The following is an 18,944-nucleotide window of genomic DNA, read 5'->3' as shown; positions in this document are numbered from 1 at the left end:
AATTTTAATTTTTTGAATGTTACCCGACAAGGGAAAGGTGGAGGGATCGCAAATATATTCAAAGTCTCTTTTCAATGTAAACAATCCTCACTAGGTGATTTTATGTCCTTTGAACACTTATGTGCACTTGTTACATGCTCTCCTAACATATTATTATTAACTATTTATAGGCCTCCGAGACATTCAGCCAAAGTCTTTCTTGAAGAGTTTGGTGAACTGTTATCAGTCATTTGCTTAGAGTTTGATTGTCTTATTATATCTGGGGATTTTAACTTGCATGTAGATAATACTGATAACATTTATGCCAAAGAACTACTTGCAATTATCGACAACTTCAACCTAGTACAACATGTACAGGGGCCGACCCACTCTCGTGGTCATACTCTTGACCTCGTCATCACAAAGGGTCTTACTGTTTCCAATACTGTTGTTGACCTGGCCTTATCCGATCATTTCTGTGTTTTCTTTGATGTTTCTATGTCTCCTCACATTCAGAATAGCTCAACGACTATAGGTAGGAGAGTCATAAAAGACAACACATGTGCTCTCTTTGAGCAAGCTCTCTCGCAGAAATCAACCAAAATGTCAGACTCTGTAGATGATTTACTGGAAATTTTTAATTTAAATATGACCCAAATTATGGATGATATTGCTCCATTCAAAATCAAAAGAGTCAATGATAAGCAGAAAGCACCATGGAAGCAGTACCCGGCTGTTAAACTGCTAAAAAGAGAATGTAGAAAGACTGAAAGAAAATGGCGCAAATCTAAACTTCACATTCATTATCAAATCCATAAGGAGATGCTTTGTAAATATAATTATGAAATTCGTAAAGCAAGACAGTCTTTCTTCTCCAACATCATCAGCAGGAATATGAACAATGCCCGTGTGTTATTTTCAACAGTAGAGAAGCTAACTAATCCCCCACCACAATTAGCACCTGAACTTCTCTCAGTTAATAAATGCAATGAGTTTGCATCCTTTTCAAAGGTAAAATTGATAAAATACGGCAGAATATTGTTCATAATATATCTCAGTTGCAAAAAATTGAAAAACTGCAATCACCAATGACACAGATAGATAACTTCAACACAATGTCAGAATTTTGTTTAATTGATTGTGAGACTCTTGAAAAAACTGTACAAAATCTCAGTTCCTCAACATCTGAACTGGACATTCTGCCCACCAACTTTTTTAAGTCTGTTCTTCATCTTATAATTACAGATGTGCATCAAATTATAAATACATCCCTGGAGACTGGCATTGTTCCTGTGTCCCTAAAAAAAGCCGTTGTAAAGCCCCTTCTTAAAAAAAATAATCTGGATCCTTCAGTATTAAATAACTACAGGCCAATATCAAATTTACCATTCATTGGGAAAATCCTTGAAAAAATTGTCTTCAATCAATTAACTGCCTTCTTGATATCAAACAGCCGTTTTGATAATTTTCAGTCAGGATTTTGTGCCAATTATAGCACTGAAACAGCGATGATTAAAGTTATAAATGACATACGTCTTAATACTGATGCAGGCAAAACATCGGCCCTGGTATTACTGGACCTCACTGCAGCTTTTGATACTGTTGATCACAACATACTGCTATATCGACTTGAACACTGGGTTGGATTGACTGGTAAAGTTATCAATTGGTTAAATTCATACTTAAAAGATAGAAGCTTCTCTGTTACCCTGGGAAATTGTTCCTCAACATCAATGTCCTTGACCTGTGGTGTCCCCCAGGGGTCGATTCTTGGACCATTACTATTCAACCTTTATATGCTCCCACTTGGGCAAATTATCAATAAAAATTCAATTTTGTATCACTGCTATGCAGATGACACCCAAATTTATTTCGCTCTATCACCTAATGATTATGCCCCCCTTGAATGTCTCTACCAGTGTATCGATCAAATCAATAGCTGGATGTCACAAAATTTTCTTCAGCTGAACACAGATAAAACAGAAGTAATTCTATTTGGGAAAAAAGATGAAAGACTCAGGATTATCACTATTCTTGACACAAAAGGGATGAAAACTAAAGAAATGGTTAAAAATCTTGGTGTTTTCATTGACAGCGAGCTAAACTTTGATAGTCATATGAAAGCAATCACTAAAACAGCATTTTATCACCTAAAAAACATTTCCAAACTAAGAGGACTTATGTCAAAAAATGATCTGGAAAAACTAATACATGCCTTCATCTCTAGTAGGGTTGATTACTGCAATGGCCTTTTCACAGGCCTGCCAAAAAAGACCATCAAACGACTTCAGCTGGTTCAAAATGCAGCGGCGAGGGTTCTCACACGAACAAAAAGAACAGAGCACATTACTCCAATTCTAAGGTCCCTTCACTGGCTTCCAGTAAGCTACAGAATTGACTTTAAAGTATTGCTGCTGGTGTACAAATCTCTAAATGGTCCAGGGCCCAATTACCTCTCTGATATGTTGCAGCGGCCTAACCCAATCAGATCTACCAGATCAAAACTGAAAAATTTACTATTAAAACCAGTTGTTAAAACAAAGTACAGTGAAGCAGCTTTTAGCTACTATGCAGTGCAGCTATGGAACCAACTGCCAGAGGACATCAAAAATGCTCCTGCTGTTGGCAGTTTTAAATCTAGGTTAAAGACCAAGCTGTTTTCAGATGCTTTCTGTTAAATAATTAATATTGTCTTCTTTTTTTTTATTTATAATTTTTACTTTCTCTCTCTGCATGTTTTAAATTTACTTTAATTTTAACTTTATTCTATTTTATTCTTTATTCTATTCTATTTTTTTCTCCTATTTCTACTTTATTTTATTATTTTATTTCTACTATTGTTTAATTCTTATTATTTTCTTTTAATTCTTTTAATTCTTTTAATTAATTGTTTTAGAATAAAAATAAAATTATTTTATGTAATTTTATTTCTCTATTGTTTACTGTTTTTGTTTTTACTTCTGTAAAGCACATTGAACTGCCATTGTGTATGAAATGTGCTATATAAATAAACTTGCCTTGCCTCAGTGACTTCGGCTTGTGTAATGGACGAGTCCACCTCTGAGTCATCAGCCTCCGCTTCCTCAATGGAAGACGTGACGGTGGGATTAAGGAGATCCTCGAAGTATTCCTTCCACTGCCTGACAATGTCCCCCAGTGGAGGTCAACAGCTCCCCACCCGCACTGTAGACAGTGTTGGCAGAGTACTGCTTCCCCCTCCTGAGGCACCGGACGGTTTGCCAGAATTTCTTTGAGGCCGACCGATAATCCTCCTCCATGGCCTCACCGAACTCCTCCCAGTTCCGAGTTTTTGCCTCCGCAACTGCCCGAGCTGCGACATGCCTGGCCTGCCAATACCCGTCAGCTGCCTCAGGAGTCCCGGAGGCCAACATGGCCCGATAGGACTCCTTCTTCAGCTTGACGGCATCCCTTACTTCCGGTGTCCACCATTGGGTTCGGGGATCGCCGCCATGACAGGCACCAGAGACCTTGCGGCCACAGCTCCAAACAGCCGCATTGACAATGGAGGCAGAGAACATGGTCCACTCAGACTCAGTGTCCCTCACCTCCCTCAGAAGCTGGGAGAAGCTCTCCCGGAGGTGGGAGTTAAAGACCTCCCTGACAGAGTGCTCGGCCAGACATTCCCAGCAGACCCTCACCATACGTTTGGGCCTGCCAGGTCTGTCCGGCTTCCTCCTCTGCCAGCCGATCCAACTCACCACCAGGTGGTGATCACTTGACAGCTCAGCCCTTCTCTTCACCCGAGTGTCCAAGACATAGGGCCGGAGATCCGATGAAACGACAACAAAGTCGATCATCGACCTCCGACCTAAGGTGTCCTGGTGCCACGTGCACTTATGGACACCCCATCCTCAAACATGGTGTTCGTTATGGACAAATCATGACTAGCACAGAAGTCCAATAACAAAACACCACTCGGGTTCAGATCGGGGAGGCCGTTCCTCCCAATCACGCCCCTCCAGGTATCACTGTTGTCGCCCACATGAGCGTTGAAGTCCCCCAGTAGAACAATGGAGTCCCCAGTTTGAGCACCTCTCAGTACCCCTCCCAGGGACTCCAAGAAGGCTGGATACTTTATACTGCTATTCGGCCCGTAGGCACAAACAACAGCAATCCGAAGGCGCAGAGAGGCGACCCTCTCGTTCACTCGGGTAAACTCCAACACATGGCTGCTGAGCTGGGGAGCTATAAGCAAGCCCACCACCATTCACCATGGGTGACTCCAGAGAAGTGGAGAGTCCAGCCCCTCTCGAGGAGCTGGGTTCCGGAGCCCAAGCTGTGCGTAGAGGTGAGCCCGACTATCTCTAGCCAGTACCTCTCAACCTTCCGCACAAGCTCAGGCTCCCCCCCCCCCCCCCCAGCGAAGTGACATTCCATGTCCCAACAGTTAGCCGCTGTGTTCGGTGTTCAGGGATCAGGTCGTCGAGGCCCCTGCCTTCGACTGCCACCCGATCCACACTGCACCAATCCCCTACGGCTACCTCTGTGGGTGGTGAACCCACAGGAGGTTGGGCCCACATCACCGCTTCGGGCTGAGCCCAGCCAGACCCCGTGGGCAAAGGCCTGGCCACCAAGCGCTCACATATGAGCCCCAACCCTGGGCCTGGCTCCAGGGTGGGGTCCCAGCTGTGCCATACCGGGCGACGTCACGGTCCTTGATTGATTGTTATCCATAAGGGGTTTTGGTGATGATTTCATCATAATGATCTCTTATATTACTGCCATCTGATTCCTCTGCCATTGTCCACTTTACATTTACTGTACAGTAGTTTACTTTCAAACCTCCCGTGTTTGTTATCGTTGTCCACGCTCCTGCTTCTCTCTCCACCATTCCACTCAACTTCCACTCAACTCCCACAAAACTTCCCTCCCCTCTGCCACCAAGCTTTCCTCTTTACTTGTTAGAAACTTTCACATCTTTTGTTAAAGAAATAAAGTTTGATAAATCTGTTTGTTCTATCTGTTTGTTTATTAATGATTCTGGATTATTTTTAATTAATATGCTTTACTGGAAATAGTTTGGGTTTTTTATTTGTAAAATGTACAATATTTAGAGGATGGAGTTTGCATGTTCTCCCCGTGTCCGCGTGGGTTTCCTCCGGGTGCTCCGGTTTCCCCCACAGTCCAAAGACATGCAGGTTAGGTTAACTGGTGACTCTAAATTGAGCGTAGGTGTGAATGTGAGTGTGAATGGTTGTCTGTGTCTATGTGTCAGCCCTGTGATGACCTGGCGACTTGTCCAGGGTGTACCCCGCCTTTCGCCCGTAGTCAGCTGGGATAGGCTCCAGCTCGCCTGCGACCCTGTAGAACAGGATAAAGCGGCTACAGATAATGAGAGATAATAATAATAATAATAATAATAATAATAATAATAATAAATAGCAGTACTACTACTCCTAACAACAACAACAACAACAATAATAATAATAATAATAATAATAATAAAATAATAGCAGTACTACTACTCCTAACAACAACAACAATAATAATAATAATTATAATAGCAGTACTACTACTCCTAACAATAATAATAATAATAATAATAGCAGTACTACTACTCCTAACAACAACAACAACAACAACAATAATAATAATAATAATAATAATAATAGCAGTACGACTACTCCTAACAACAACAACAACAATAATAATAATAATAATAATAATAGCAGTACGACTACTCCTAACAACAACAACAACAATAATAATAATAATAATAATAATGATGATGATGACGACGATGATGACGTTTCATACGCACGCGCACCTTTGGGCATTTCCGGGTACACAGTTGTGTGGTGAACAGAGTTGTGTGTAACACCGGCGCCGTGACCGTTTAGTGATCAGCGCTCAACATGCTGCACTCCGAGCTTAGCTTAGCTTAGCCTAGTCTATAGTGTAATGTAGTGTAATGCAGTGTAATGTAATGCAGTGTAATGTCGCCGGTTCTGTGGAATATGCGGATTAGAGAGAAAAGACAGTGAGTTTGTAGATTTTCTCCTGAAGCCGGACTGGACTGCAGTGAGGGGAAGAAAAGATGGCTGGGATTATTAAAAAACAAATCCTCAAACATTTATCCAGGTAATAACCAGGAGAGAGAGAGAGAGAGAATAAAACAGGACTCAGTCATCTGTTCGATCATCAGCGTCACTGTGCTGGAAAAGCTGAGACATTTTACTGAGTCTCTAATTTTATTAGCTTTAAAGATCAGCTGAAGGAGTGAGTGAGTGAGTGAAGGAGTGAGCGAGTGAAGGAGTGAGTGAGTGAAGGAGTGAGTGAGTGAAGGAGTGAGTGAGTGAAGGAGTGAGCGAGTGAAGGAGTGAGTGAAGGAGTGAGTGAGTGAAAGAGTGAGTGAGTGAAGGAGTGAGTGAGTGAAGGAGTGAGCGAGTGAAGGAGTGAGTGAAGGACTGAGTGAGTGAAGGACTGAGTGAGTGAAAGAGTGAGTGAGTGAAGGAGTGAGTGAGTGAAGGAGTGAGTGAGTGAAGGAGTGAGCGAGTGAAGGAGTGAGTGAAGGACTGAGTGAGTGAAAGAGTGAGTGAGTGAAGGACTGAGTGAGTGGAAGAGTGAGTGAGTGAAGGACTGAGTGAGTGAAAGAGTGAGTGAGTGAAGGACTGAGTGAGTGAAAGAGTGAGTGAGTGAAGGACTGAGTGAAGGACTGAGTGAGTGAGTGAGTGAGTGAGTGAGTGAAGGAGTGAGTGAGTGAAGGACTGAGTGAGTGAGTGAGTGAAGGAGTGAAGGACTGAGTGAGTGAGTGAGTGAGTGAGTGAGTGAAGGAGTGAGTGAGTGAGTGAGTGAGTGAGTGAAGGACTGAGTGAGTGAGTGAAGGAGTGAAGGACTGAGTGAGTGAGTGAAGGAGTGAAGGACTGAGTGAGTGAGTGAGTGAAAGAGTGAGTGAGTGAAGGAGTGAAGGACTGAGTGAGTGAGTGAGTGAGTGAGTGAAGGACTGAGTGAAGGACTGAGTGAGTGAAGGAGTGAGTGAAGGACTGAGTGAGTGAGTGAGTGAAGGAGTGAGTGAGTGAAGGACTGAGTGAGTGAGTGAAGGAGTGAAGGACTGAGTGAGTGAGTGAGTGAGTGAGTGAGTGAGTGACTGAGTGAGTGAGTGAAGGACTGAGTGAAGGAGTAAGTGAGTGAAGGACTGAGTGAGTGAAGGACTGAGTAAGTGAAAGAGTGAGTGAGTGAGTGAGTGAGTGAGTGAGTGAAGGTGTTCTCTTTAACTCATGAATGAATGTGTCCTTATTAATATTTACCTCCACCAAGGAGGTTGTTTTCAGTAGCGTTGGTTTGTTTGTCTGTTAGCAACATTACGGAAAAAGTAATGAACGGATTGCTCTGAAATTTTTTCCAGAGGTGTGACTGGGCACAAGTAACAATCCATTACATTTTGGCGGTGATCCGGATCACCTTCTGGATCCCGGATTTTTTTAAAGGATTCTTGGTGGAGGTCTGCGCTCTCCGAGTGCTTTTCTAGTTTTATTATAAATTGAGTAAAATCTCCCTGTAGCGTGTCAGTCCTACAGGTTTATAATGATTCACTGCATTTGAAAGGAAAATTCCTCTCTGAAACACCGGAAACATGTTTACACTGCAATATTTATGATGTTTTTAGTGATTCTGGTCCTGTTGTGTTGGTTTATGCCAGGAGAGGGTAAGGGTTGTGTCCCACTCTGACGGGTGTGTGTGTGTGTGTGTTACTGTCCATACATAAACCGTCGCTTTTAATTCTCAAATCTGATTGGACAGAAAGTGTTCAGCTCGGACAGTAGTTCCAGCTGTTCCAGAGGCGGGGCTGGTGAGGGGATTACTTTATTGCAGCTATACCATAACTGAGAACAGGAGCTAACTTGTTTCTCTGACATTCTACAACTTTAAGTCTAACTATAAACTGCAGTTTGATGTGTAGCGGCTCTCAGCTTGCACGTTGTGCTGTATCAAAACCCTCACCCCCACCCCCCCATCCCATGCATGGATTATTTTTGTATGACAACATGGTGTTTCATATCTTCTTCCTTACTTCAGGTGCTTCTTAAAAACATTGTAATTACAATGTGAAGGCACTGGAAATGCACTACAGCATTGTAATTACAACTCTGGAACTTCTATTTTGCTATGAGCTCTGACTTTTAGTTGGAGTTGGGGGCGTGTCAGTAACAATAAGCCATTGTGGCCGTCAATTTTAAGTGTGACGTCTACAGGGCTCGAAATTAACTTTTTTTCTTTGTGTCCCCCAGTGGTCCCGAATTCTGTGTTGTATTGTCCCGAATGGAAGCAATAGTGTCCCCATTTTTTTTCCTCTCTGAAATAACCAGTGGTTAATATTATCATATGAAGTTACTATTATATTTGTAACTATGCGATTTTGAACCCTTTATATCATTTTTACAGTAAGTCACAAGACACAAGCGACACATGTCCTATACATCATCTACTTCAAAATTACAGTTATTGCATTTTCAGTTTATTAAACTTTGGCGATCTCACTGTATGAATAGATACCCGTTTATTTAAAGGGGCCAACTAGCTCATTCAGAAAATGGTTCAACTCCCTACATCTGCAGTACACTTTAGTTGAAAATAAGACCCCTTTTATGTTCATTTCATCTACTTATACCTTGAATATCAGTTGGCACTTATAAGGCCAACTTATCATTTTCACCATTACCGTTATCCATAGCCCTGTGATGACCTGGCGACTTGTCCAGGCTGTACCCCGCCTTTCGCCCGTAGTCAGCTGGGATAGGATCCAGCTTGCCTGCGACCCTGTAGAACAGGATAAAGCGGCTACAGATAATGAGATGAGACCGTTATCCATTTTTATGAACTTTCCGTTATCCATTACCGTTATCCATTTTTATGAACTTTCCCATTTTTATGAACTTTCCGTTATCCATTTTATGAACTTTCGCTGCCGAAACGTGGGTGCAAATGTTAGCACCATCAGCATAGTGCCAGGTCCGAGCCTAGTTGTGCTGCTGACTGACTAAACTTTCTGAACTAGAAAGACACCAAGAAAACTCACTTATTCTGTTGAACGGTATCTTCCGTCAATATCATCCACATCATTCCTGTTGTATTTTATAACGTGTCTAACAGTGTTCATTAAGTTCATTCAGTTGCTAGCGTTGCCTGCAGACCAGGCGATGACACTTTGGATCCTGAAGGTCCCGGAGACGTTATGTCTGGGCTTTCAGTTTCTTCCCCGCGGTCGGTCCGCTTCAACCACTTCAGCATTTTTGTTCTGGCAGGAGTCGGCGCAGCGTGTGCGGTAGCAATTCCATTCCAAGTCCATATAATGCGGACTCCGGCCGAAGATTCTAGAACAGAATGCGCTGCTCTGTAGCCTACAGATGCAGGTGCATCGAAAGTGTAGCTACTATGTATTTTTCGCTGTTAACGTTTTAAAATTAAAATTGACAAATTAGGTGAATGTCTACGTATGTGTTACGGCTTTGTAAATAATATTAATGTAGAACTTTTTTTCTAGATCTATTTTTTTTCCATTGTCCCGGGATTGTCCCAGATATGATAATTTTGTGTCCCGATGACATTTTTTATGGTCCCCGGGACATCGGGACACCGTTAGTTTCGAGCGCTGGACGTCTACAGTAGATGTTAAGATTTAAGTGATAATTATGTATGTTAATGTTAAAGGTCACAGGTCATTATCATACCAAAGACCATAGTAAAAATGGTATCTACTGCCATCTGGTGAGGCGCTGCAATACAGATGCAAGTGGGGAGTCAAACTCTCGCGGTTACCAGAGGACCCGCCCCCCACTGTAACCCCAGCTATATAATAGGCGAGAGGCCGAGGGCTACTGAAACAAAGATTGGTGCCACACCCATGCACCTCAAGAGCTGGTTAGTACTGGGACAGGAAACTGTCTGGGAAGACCAGATCCTGGCGCGGGAGGAACTTTGACTTTTGTCATGGGTTGTGGGGGCAGCAGTCTCAGAAGTGATGCCCAAACCTCCCCCTCGTCAGCCACCTCCTCCAGTTCTTCTGGGGGGATACCAGGACCTTCCCAGGACAGCTGAGAAATATAATCTCTCCAGCATGTCCTGGGATCTCCTCCTGGTTGGACATGCCTGAAATACCTCCCCAGGAGGCATCCGAGAGGCATCGTAGACAGATACCTGAACCATCTCAGCTGGTTCTTTTTTGATGTGAAGGAACAGCGGCTGTATTTTGAGCTCCTCCCGATTGTCTGAGCTCCTCATCCGATCTCTAAGGCTGAGCCCAGACATCCTGTGGAGGGAGATCATATTCCAAGAGCCAGGGATAGGACCACCAAGGTACCTGCCTGGTACTGCTGCCCAGTCCACATTGCACCGGACCCTTAGGCTCTTTCCCCTTACCCCTGCACCCCAGGTCAGATAAGTGGTAGAAGATGGATGGATGGATGTTAACTGGTCAGTGTTTCATGTTCTTTCAGTAAGGCAAATGAAACATCTTGTCATTAATTATATGAATAAAAACAAAAGCTGTGGCAGATACAGCAAATGTCCCTCAATCAGCAACGTAATGGAACATATGAGAAAGAGTTCGTCATCCAAACTGGCTATTGATTTGACTTGACTTGACTAAGCCATCCAGACCATCGCTGGGATGTGTGATGGCTTCCACTTCACGATGGCTTTCCAGAGCTTCCTATCTTGAGTTGGCTTGGGTAAGGGAGTCAAGGTTTCTGGTGGCACAGTCCATCTACTTCTTTGCCGGTCTTTCTCTAAGCCGGTTGCCATGTATACTGCCAAGCATCACTATTTTCGGGTACCTAGTTGGTAGAATCCGGTTGATGTGTCCAAAATATCTCAGTCTTTTCTTAGCCAATCTATCAATAACTGTCTTTTCAATATTCAGGGATTTTCTTAGAGTGAAATTTCATATTCTGTCAAGTCTGTTCACCCCCATGAGTTTTCTGAAAAGTATGTAGTCTGTTTTCATCTACCTTTTTATAGCATCCATGTTTCTGCACCATCCAGCAGGCTGAGATAGCACTAGTGTTTTGTCCAGCTCTATTTTTGTTGAGCAACATACATCTTTGGAGGACCAAATTTTATTGAGAGATTGGAAGGCTCCTAACACTTTTCCAATGCAGATTGTTCCTCCTGGATTGGTGAACTTCTCAACTTGAGTGAGTTGTTCCCCACTGATACTGATGTTTACCTGCTGAGGTTCTTCACTGATGACTTGCCCTTCAGTTTTCGTTTTATTGATTTGAAGTCCAAAGTTCGAGCTTTGTTTATGGACTGCATCCATCGAAGTCTGGAGGTTTTCTTCACTGTCTGCAATCAATACAATGTCATTTAAATAAATCTGTCAATCCTCCATTTACTTGAACTGCACTAGAAGGCTCATAAGGTTCCTGTAGTAGGTTTATGCACTTGGAAGAATCTCCAAAGAATTTCATTACCTTCCAGAGGCCTTTCTCTGAGACCAGATCAAAGGTCAATGTAACAGCAGGACGGGCGTTTGTTCTTCTCGAGGTGTTTCTCTATTATTCTAAAGTGTCTGTTAAAGGGACAAAAATCCACTTGAGTGCGTTTCATCTTGAGTGATGTCGAAGCTTGATTTCATATTGAAATTCTGAGGCTTTTTTTAAGTTCTTTCATCAACATGTTGGTCCATTTAGTTCAAAAATTCCTAAATTACCTACTTGCTGATTGTGGCGCCAGTGAGAATGAGTCCTCATGTCATCTCTGTTTATGGAGAGCAATGCAGTGGCACTTTAGCACTTTACTCCATCAGTCATCTCGTAGATCGCGAACTAGCTGAGCCATAACTCAACATCACGTAGCTGGGAGTTTGAGTCCGTTGGAGTCCGTGTTAAAATGACCTTGCTGGAAAATGGTGAGTGAAGAAAGAAGGTCATTCACGTATAGGAGCTAAGAGTGAAACTTGACTGTCATGAGGATGGAACGCTCTTTATCCAGAGCGATGTACAACGCACCCAGAGCAGCCTGGGGAGCAGTTGGGGGTTAGGTGCCTTGCTCAAGGGCACTTCAGCCATTCCTGCTGGTTCTGAGAATCAAATCGGCGACCTTTTGGTCCCTTTATGCGGCTGCTGACTTCTCACAGGAATCATGAAAACACAGGAACAGCCAACAGATTAACACCACAATCTGTAAAAGGCACAGTTCTGTAACCTCTAAGCTTGATTTGTTTAATATATTTGTCTTCTCTTGTTTACTCCAGTGTCACTGAGCGATGCTGCAAGATCTCGGATAAAGATGCGGGAACAAACCGAGTCTGTACAGATTTGGGTTTTGGCAGCGAGTCGGCCACGATTACACACCACAGCATGTGCTTTTCCACCCACTGAGTGGCTGTTTAAGCAAACACATGCTGAGTGTGAGGCGAAATGATAATCACACGATACACATGGCTTCCAACTAGATCAGCACTCCATATGTGAAGGAGAAAGAATCGAGGATGACGAGTAGAAAGGAACCATGAAATGCACTACTTGGCTAAACATTTGTGCACACCTGACTTTCCCATTCCAGATCTCCTGTTTTTATATCCTCCATTCTTCTGCGAAGGCTTTCCAAAAGATTCTCATCTCATCTCATCTCATTATCTCTAGCCGCTTTATCCTTCTACAGGGTCGCAGGCAAGCTGGAGCCTATCCCAGCTGACTACGGGCGAAAGGCGGGGTTCACCCTGGACAAGTCGCCAGGTCATCACAGGGCTGACACATAGACACAGACAACCATTCACACTCACATTCACACCTACGCTCAATTTAGAGTCACCAGTTAACCTAACCTGCATGTCTTTGGACTGTGGGGGAAACCGGAGCACCCGGAGGAAACCCACGCGGACACGGGGAGAACATGCAAACTCCGCACAGAAAGGCCCTCGCCGGCCATGGGGCTCGAACCTGGACCTTCTTGCTGTGAGGCGACAGCGCTAACCACTACACCACCGTGCCGCCGGAAGGAAATATCTACAACCCCGATTCCAAAAAAGTTGGGAGAAAGTACAAATTGTAAATAAAAACGAAATGCAATAATTTACAAATCTCAAAAACTGATATTGTATTCACCATAGAACACAGACAACATATCAAATGTCGAAAGTGAAACATTTTGAAATTTCATGCCAAATATTGGCTCATTTGAAATTTCATGACAGCAACACATCTCAAAAAAGTTGGGACAGGGGCAATAAGAGGCTGGAAAAGTTAAAGGTACAAAAAAGGAACAGTTTTGTTTTGTTTTTTGTGGCGCGCTCCAGAATCATCTCTGTTGCTGTCGTCCTTGAACGACCTCTCCATCGCGACCGCACACCAGGCTCGTCCACTGCTGTCTGTCCAAGGCAAGTACTTCCACTGCCACCATCCACCGCTCACTGTGCCAGGTCGTATTAATCACTCTGCCATACACGTCCCTCTTCTTCTTGAATATTGAATCTGCTGGAACAGCTGGAGGACCAAATTGCAACTCATTAGGTCAATTGGCAATAGGTCATTAACATGACTGGGTATAAAAAGAGCATATTGGAGTGGCAGCGGCTCTCAGAAGTAAAGATGGGAAGAGGATCACCAATCCCCCTAATTCTGCGCCGACAAATAGTGGAGCAATATCAGAAAGGAGTTCGACAGTGTAAAATTGCAAAGAGTTTGAACATATCATCATCTACAGTGCATAATATCATCAAAAGACTCAGAGAATCTGGAAGAATCTCTGTGCGTAAGGGTCAAGGCCGGAAAACCATACTGGGTGCCCGTGATCTTCGGGCCCTTAGACGACACTGCATCACATACAGGCATGCTTCTGTATTGGAAATCACAAAATGGGCTCAGGAATATTTCCAGAGAACATTATCTGTGAACACAATTCACCGTGCCATCCGCCGTTGCCAGCTAAAACTCTATAGTTCAAAGAAGAAGCCGTATCTAAACATGATCCAGAAGCGCAGACGTCTTCTCTGGGCCAAGGCTCATTTAAAATGGACTGTGGCAAAGTGGAAAACTGTTCTGTGGTCAGACGAATCAAAATGTGAAGTTCTTTATGGAAATCAGGGACGCCGTGTCATTCGGACTAAAGAGGAGAAGGACGACCCAAGTTGTTATCAGCGCTCAGTTCAGAAGCCTGCATCTCTGATGGTATGGGGTTGCATTAGTGTGTGTGGCATGGGCAGCTTACACATCTGGAAAGACACCATCAATGCTGAAAGGTATATCCAGGTTCTAGAGCAACACATGCTCCCATCCAGACGACGTCTCTTTCAGGGAAGACCTTGCATTTTCCAACATGACAATGCCAAACCACATACTGCATCAATTACAGCATCATGGCTGCGTAGAAGAAGGGTCCGGGTACTGAACTGGCCAGCCTGCAGTCCAGATCTTTCACCCATAGAAAACATTTGGCGCATCATAAAACAGAAGATATGACAAAAAAGGCCTAAGACAGTTGAGCAACTAGAATCCTACATTAGACAAGAATGGGTTAACATTCCTATCCCTAAACTTGAGCAACTTGTCTCCTCAGTCCCCAGACGTTTACAGACTGTTGTAAAGAGAAAAGGGGATGTCTCACAGTGGGAAACATGGCCTTGTCCCAACTTTTTTGAGATGTGTTGTTGTCATGAAATTTAAAATCACCTAATTTTTCTCTTTAAGTGATACATTTTCTCAGTTTAAACATTTGATATGTCATCTATGTTCTATTCTGAATAAAATATGGAATTTTGAAACTTCCACATCATTGCATTCCGTTTTTATTTACAATTTGTACTTTGTCCCAACTTTTTTGGAATCGAGGTTGTACTTACAAATTATGGACGGAGTCTCCAGTTTCAGTGGTTTGGACCAGGAAAGATGGGTTTGTGTATTTGTTTAACATGATACAAAAAATCTAATTTTTTACTGCTTTCAGGAAAGGAAAACGCAGAGGTTGGTGATGGGTGGAAAGGACATTTATAGCGCCTATAATGTAGGAGAGAACTGGTCTTATGGATATTCCACAGTGTTGTAACTGTAAACGGGTAAAAAGCATGATGTTGTTTGTTAATAAAATGAATCGTTGACGTATTGCTGTGGCATAAGAGCAGTAAAACACTTCATGATGGGCTTACACCACTCCATTGTTGATTGTTTTCCTATAACAGCAAAGCTAGTCTGGTCAGTTATAACTCTAAATCAGTGCTGAGACTGTGTAATGACAACAAGATGGAAAGGCTCGTGCTCTCCAACGTAACCGTAGCAACGATTGTATTATTGTGGCCTGTGAGTGTGTGTGGTGGAAGTGAGATAACGGTGCTGAAGTGTTGTGCCGTTCTTCACCTCCACCTTGTCCAGTTATTTTGGGAGGTGAGCTAGCGAGCAGATGTACAGCGTGTGAAGGAAACCAAGGTCACGCTGGTGAACGATCTGATCCGATACACACTTGTGTTATGTGTTCATTAGGGCGCACTGAGAGCAGGAATGAAACGCACGTCCGTGTGAAGGAGGTGTGTTTGTGAGAGAGAGAGAGAGAGAGAGAGAGAGAGAAATGCAGTGATTGTGAGAATCTCAACGTCTGTCCAACTGCCCCAGGGGTCGGCTGTTTAGAGAGGAAGGCAGTGAGGGGCTGATGGTGATGAGACGAAGCCATTGAGGAGAAGGTTACTGAGTCCGGCCCTAAACACCCCAGCGTTCACCTTGTTTATAATAATAACGAGGGGAAAAAGACGAATGAAAACATTTGTGTTTGGACTGAAACATGCCGTGGCATCAGCGTGTTCTGGTCTCTCCATGACTAAAGCTTTGTCTCATTCCCTTTCTTCCTCCATCCCTACTTTTCTTCCTTCCTCCATTCCTTCCTTGTTCCCCCTCGTCTTCCTTCAACACTCCTTCCTTCCATCTTCCCTTCCTTCTTCCTCCATTCCTCCTTTCTCCCGTTCTTCTTTTCTTTCCTTCCTCTCTCCTTATTTTTTCTTCCTCTTTTTTCTTTTTCCCTACCTGACTCCATTCTCCCTTCCCATCTTTTCTTTCTCTTTCTTCCTTCCTCCTTCCCTCCCTCCCTCCATCACTTCCCCTCTTCCTCTCTTCCTTCCATCCTCTCTTAATCCCTCACTCCCCCTCTTCCTCCCCACCTTCCTTCCTCTCTCTCTTTCTCCCTCCCTTTTTCCCTTCCTTTCTTCATTTTCTTCTTGTATAATATTAGCCTTCCTACTCTGTGTAGTACAGGAGTTTAGGGTGTAGTAACTGTGATATGAGTCTGGTTTCCTTTCACTCTGTCCGTGTTACAGGTTTACGAAGAACCTTTCTCCAGATAAGATCAACCTGAGCACGCTGAAGGGAGAAGGTCAGCTGTCCAACCTGGAGCTGGATGAGGAAGTTCTGCAGAACATGCTGGATCTGCCCACGTGGCTCTCCATCAGCCGTGTTTACTGCAACAAAGCCGCTATCAGAGTGAGAGCAGATCACACGCTCGCTACACTTCCACACGGAGTTCACGTTCACACTCCTGTTCATAGGCTGGAAAACCTTTTGACTTTATGCTGATCGTAAAGTTCGATACTGTATTTAGTCTAGCTCTGTTCACACTAACACATTCTCTCTCTCTCTCTCTCTCTCTCTCTCCTCCAGATCCAGTGGACGAAATTAAAGACGAGCCCCATATGCCTGGTGGGAAATCCCCCTCTCTTGTTCTCATTTGTATTTTTCATACTTCTCTCCCTCAGTCTTTGTTTATCTCTCTCTCTTCCTCCTTTTCTCATTCTGCTGATCATCACCTTGCTTTTTCATTTGACTGTGGACAGTTTCACTTCTCTCTTCTGTTTGGACAGAAAAAAAGACAGACGGATGGATGGATAGATAGACAAATTAATAAATTCCTCTCTCACTTCTCTCTATAGTTTCTTGACAAGGTGGAAGTAGAGATGATGACTTGTGAGGAGCCCCGCCCTCCTAATGGTCCCTCCCCCATTGCCATCACTGCAGGTCAAAGGTCAGAAATGTACTGTTGTGGTTTTTTTGTTGGTTTCTCCCCGTTCACTTTTTCTGCTCAGTAAACCAGTTGTGTGTAGTTCTGTCTGCCACGCTGGGACGGCTATTAAACTTCTGTACCGTATACTTTGGTATGTAAAAGGAGATGTCCTGATGCGCGCGTGTGTGTGTGTGTGTGTGTGTGTGTGTGTAGTGAGTATGGCTTTGCAGAGAAGGTTGTAGAGGGCATGTCAGTCATCATTAACTCCATCGTTATTAAAGTGAAGTCCAGAGCGTTTCACGCCTCCTTCGAGCTCTGGCAGCTTCAGGGCTTCAGTCTGAACCCCAAGTGGCAGAAGAGTGACCTCAGACACACACGAATCACACACCCTAAGAGAGGAGAGGTAACTCTCTCACACACACACACACACACACACACACACACACACAAATAATATTTCTCTTTGTTCTAATCGTCAGTGTCTGTACTCATCCAAAGTCCTAGTAACAGGGAAAAACCTGCCTTTTCCCTCAGATGTCTGTATTACAGCCCCAGATAGGTGACAGAATAAACACAAGTGATGTTTGCAAATAAAACTTGACTAACTAAGTACAAAATAAACACTTCAGGGTGATACGGCTTTGCATCGGGCTGCATCTCACACCCTGCTGTCAGTTATTTTCTTCCAACGGCTGCCACGTTGGCATGTTTTATTCCTCTTCCAACACAGGAAGTGCAAAATCCTTCAGTCTGAAAACTTTCCCGATGGTGGAAATTTCCTGAATATTACAGAGCACTGACCCTGGAGACTCCTTCCATAAACGTTAATTAAACGTTGTTCTCGGGACGTAACATCAGTGATGTTTGTGTCTTCAAAAGTCTCAAAATATACCCTTTATCTTTACACACGGACTCTTCCAAATGAAATGTACATCTTTGGAAATAGCTTTGTTAAGTTTATAGATAAATTTGTATATTTATATATGTGGCAGTTCGTAAGAGGGGGAGGAGCACAGAAGACGGCAGGACAGAACTAAGTTTTGAAATCCTATTTATTTTACACTTTTCAGTGGTCTTTCAGCAACATACAGACACTCGCGCGCACACACACATCTGGTGTCTGGTTCGGGAGAGAGCTCTCCTCTGCTCTCGCTCTCTCCTTAAATAGGGCGTGGTCACTGGGGAAGACACAAACACATGTTAATTAACATCAGGTGCAGTGATTCTGCCACTTACCTTCTCTGACTCCGCCCTCCGGTCACAGAGCAATGCTTGACCACGCCCCCGCTGCCACATACCCCACTGCCCGACTCAGGCTGGGCGGCTGTCCGGCCTGCAGCTGACTCCTCCCCCCCCGACGGGAGAGGAAGTCCGCCACGACCATCTGCGCCCCCGGCCTGTGGATCACCTTGAAGTTAAAGGGTTGGAGTGCCAGATACCAACGGGTGATCCACGCGTTGGCATCGTACATGCAGTGGAGCCACTGGAGGGGCGCGTGGTCCGGACAGAGGGTGAAAGGGCATCCCAGCAGGTAGTAACGGAGGGCGAGGACCACCCACTTGATTGCCAGGCACTCCTTCTCAATAGTGCTGTAGCGCCCCTCACGCACCGACAGCTTCCTGCTGATATACAGCACGAGGCGGTCCTCCCCGTCCACCTCCTGGGACAAAACAGCCCCCAGCCCTCTGTCTGACGCATCCATCTGTAACATAAAGGGGAGAGAAAAGTCAGGGGAGTGTAATAGTGGCCCCCCACACAGTGCAGCCTTCACCTCAGAAAAAGCCCGCTGGCATTGCTCCGTCCACTGGACCGGATCTGGTGCCCCCTTTTTAGTCAGATCAGTCAGCGGGCTGGTGACGTCCGAATAATTAGGTATAAACCTACGATGATAGCCAGCCAGCCCCAGGAACTGTCTCACCCCCTTTTTGGTCTTGGGCCTCGGGCAGGCCGCAATTGCTGCTGTCTTATTAATTTGGGGACGCACCTGCCCGTTGCCCAAGTGGAAGCCCAGATACTGTACTTCCACC

At 44.2% G+C, this 18,944-nt stretch overlaps 1 protein-coding gene across 1 annotated transcript in view; it reads left to right on the top strand.

Moving 5' to 3' along the window:
• Positions 1 to 5,795: 5,795 nt before the first annotated feature.
• bltp3a (bridge-like lipid transfer protein family member 3A) overlaps positions 5,796 to 18,944 on the top strand; it is a 40,096-nt gene continuing 26,947 nt past the window's right edge. The window contains exons 1-5 of the mRNA XM_060938590.1: positions 5,796 to 6,081; positions 16,238 to 16,400; positions 16,578 to 16,616; positions 16,847 to 16,938; positions 17,131 to 17,320. Coding sequence (XP_060794573.1) covers positions 6,038 to 6,081; positions 16,238 to 16,400; positions 16,578 to 16,616; positions 16,847 to 16,938; positions 17,131 to 17,320 — 528 coding nt within the window. The 5' untranslated portion in view covers positions 5,796 to 6,037. The remainder of the gene's footprint in view (positions 6,082 to 16,237; positions 16,401 to 16,577; positions 16,617 to 16,846; positions 16,939 to 17,130; positions 17,321 to 18,944) is intronic.

Source organism: Neoarius graeffei, chromosome 13, assembly GCF_027579695.1.
Source record: "Neoarius graeffei isolate fNeoGra1 chromosome 13, fNeoGra1.pri, whole genome shotgun sequence".
In the NCBI taxonomy this organism is placed as follows: domain Eukaryota; kingdom Metazoa; phylum Chordata; class Actinopteri; order Siluriformes; family Ariidae; genus Neoarius; species Neoarius graeffei.
This window is presented reverse-complemented; position numbering and strand designations above follow the sequence as displayed.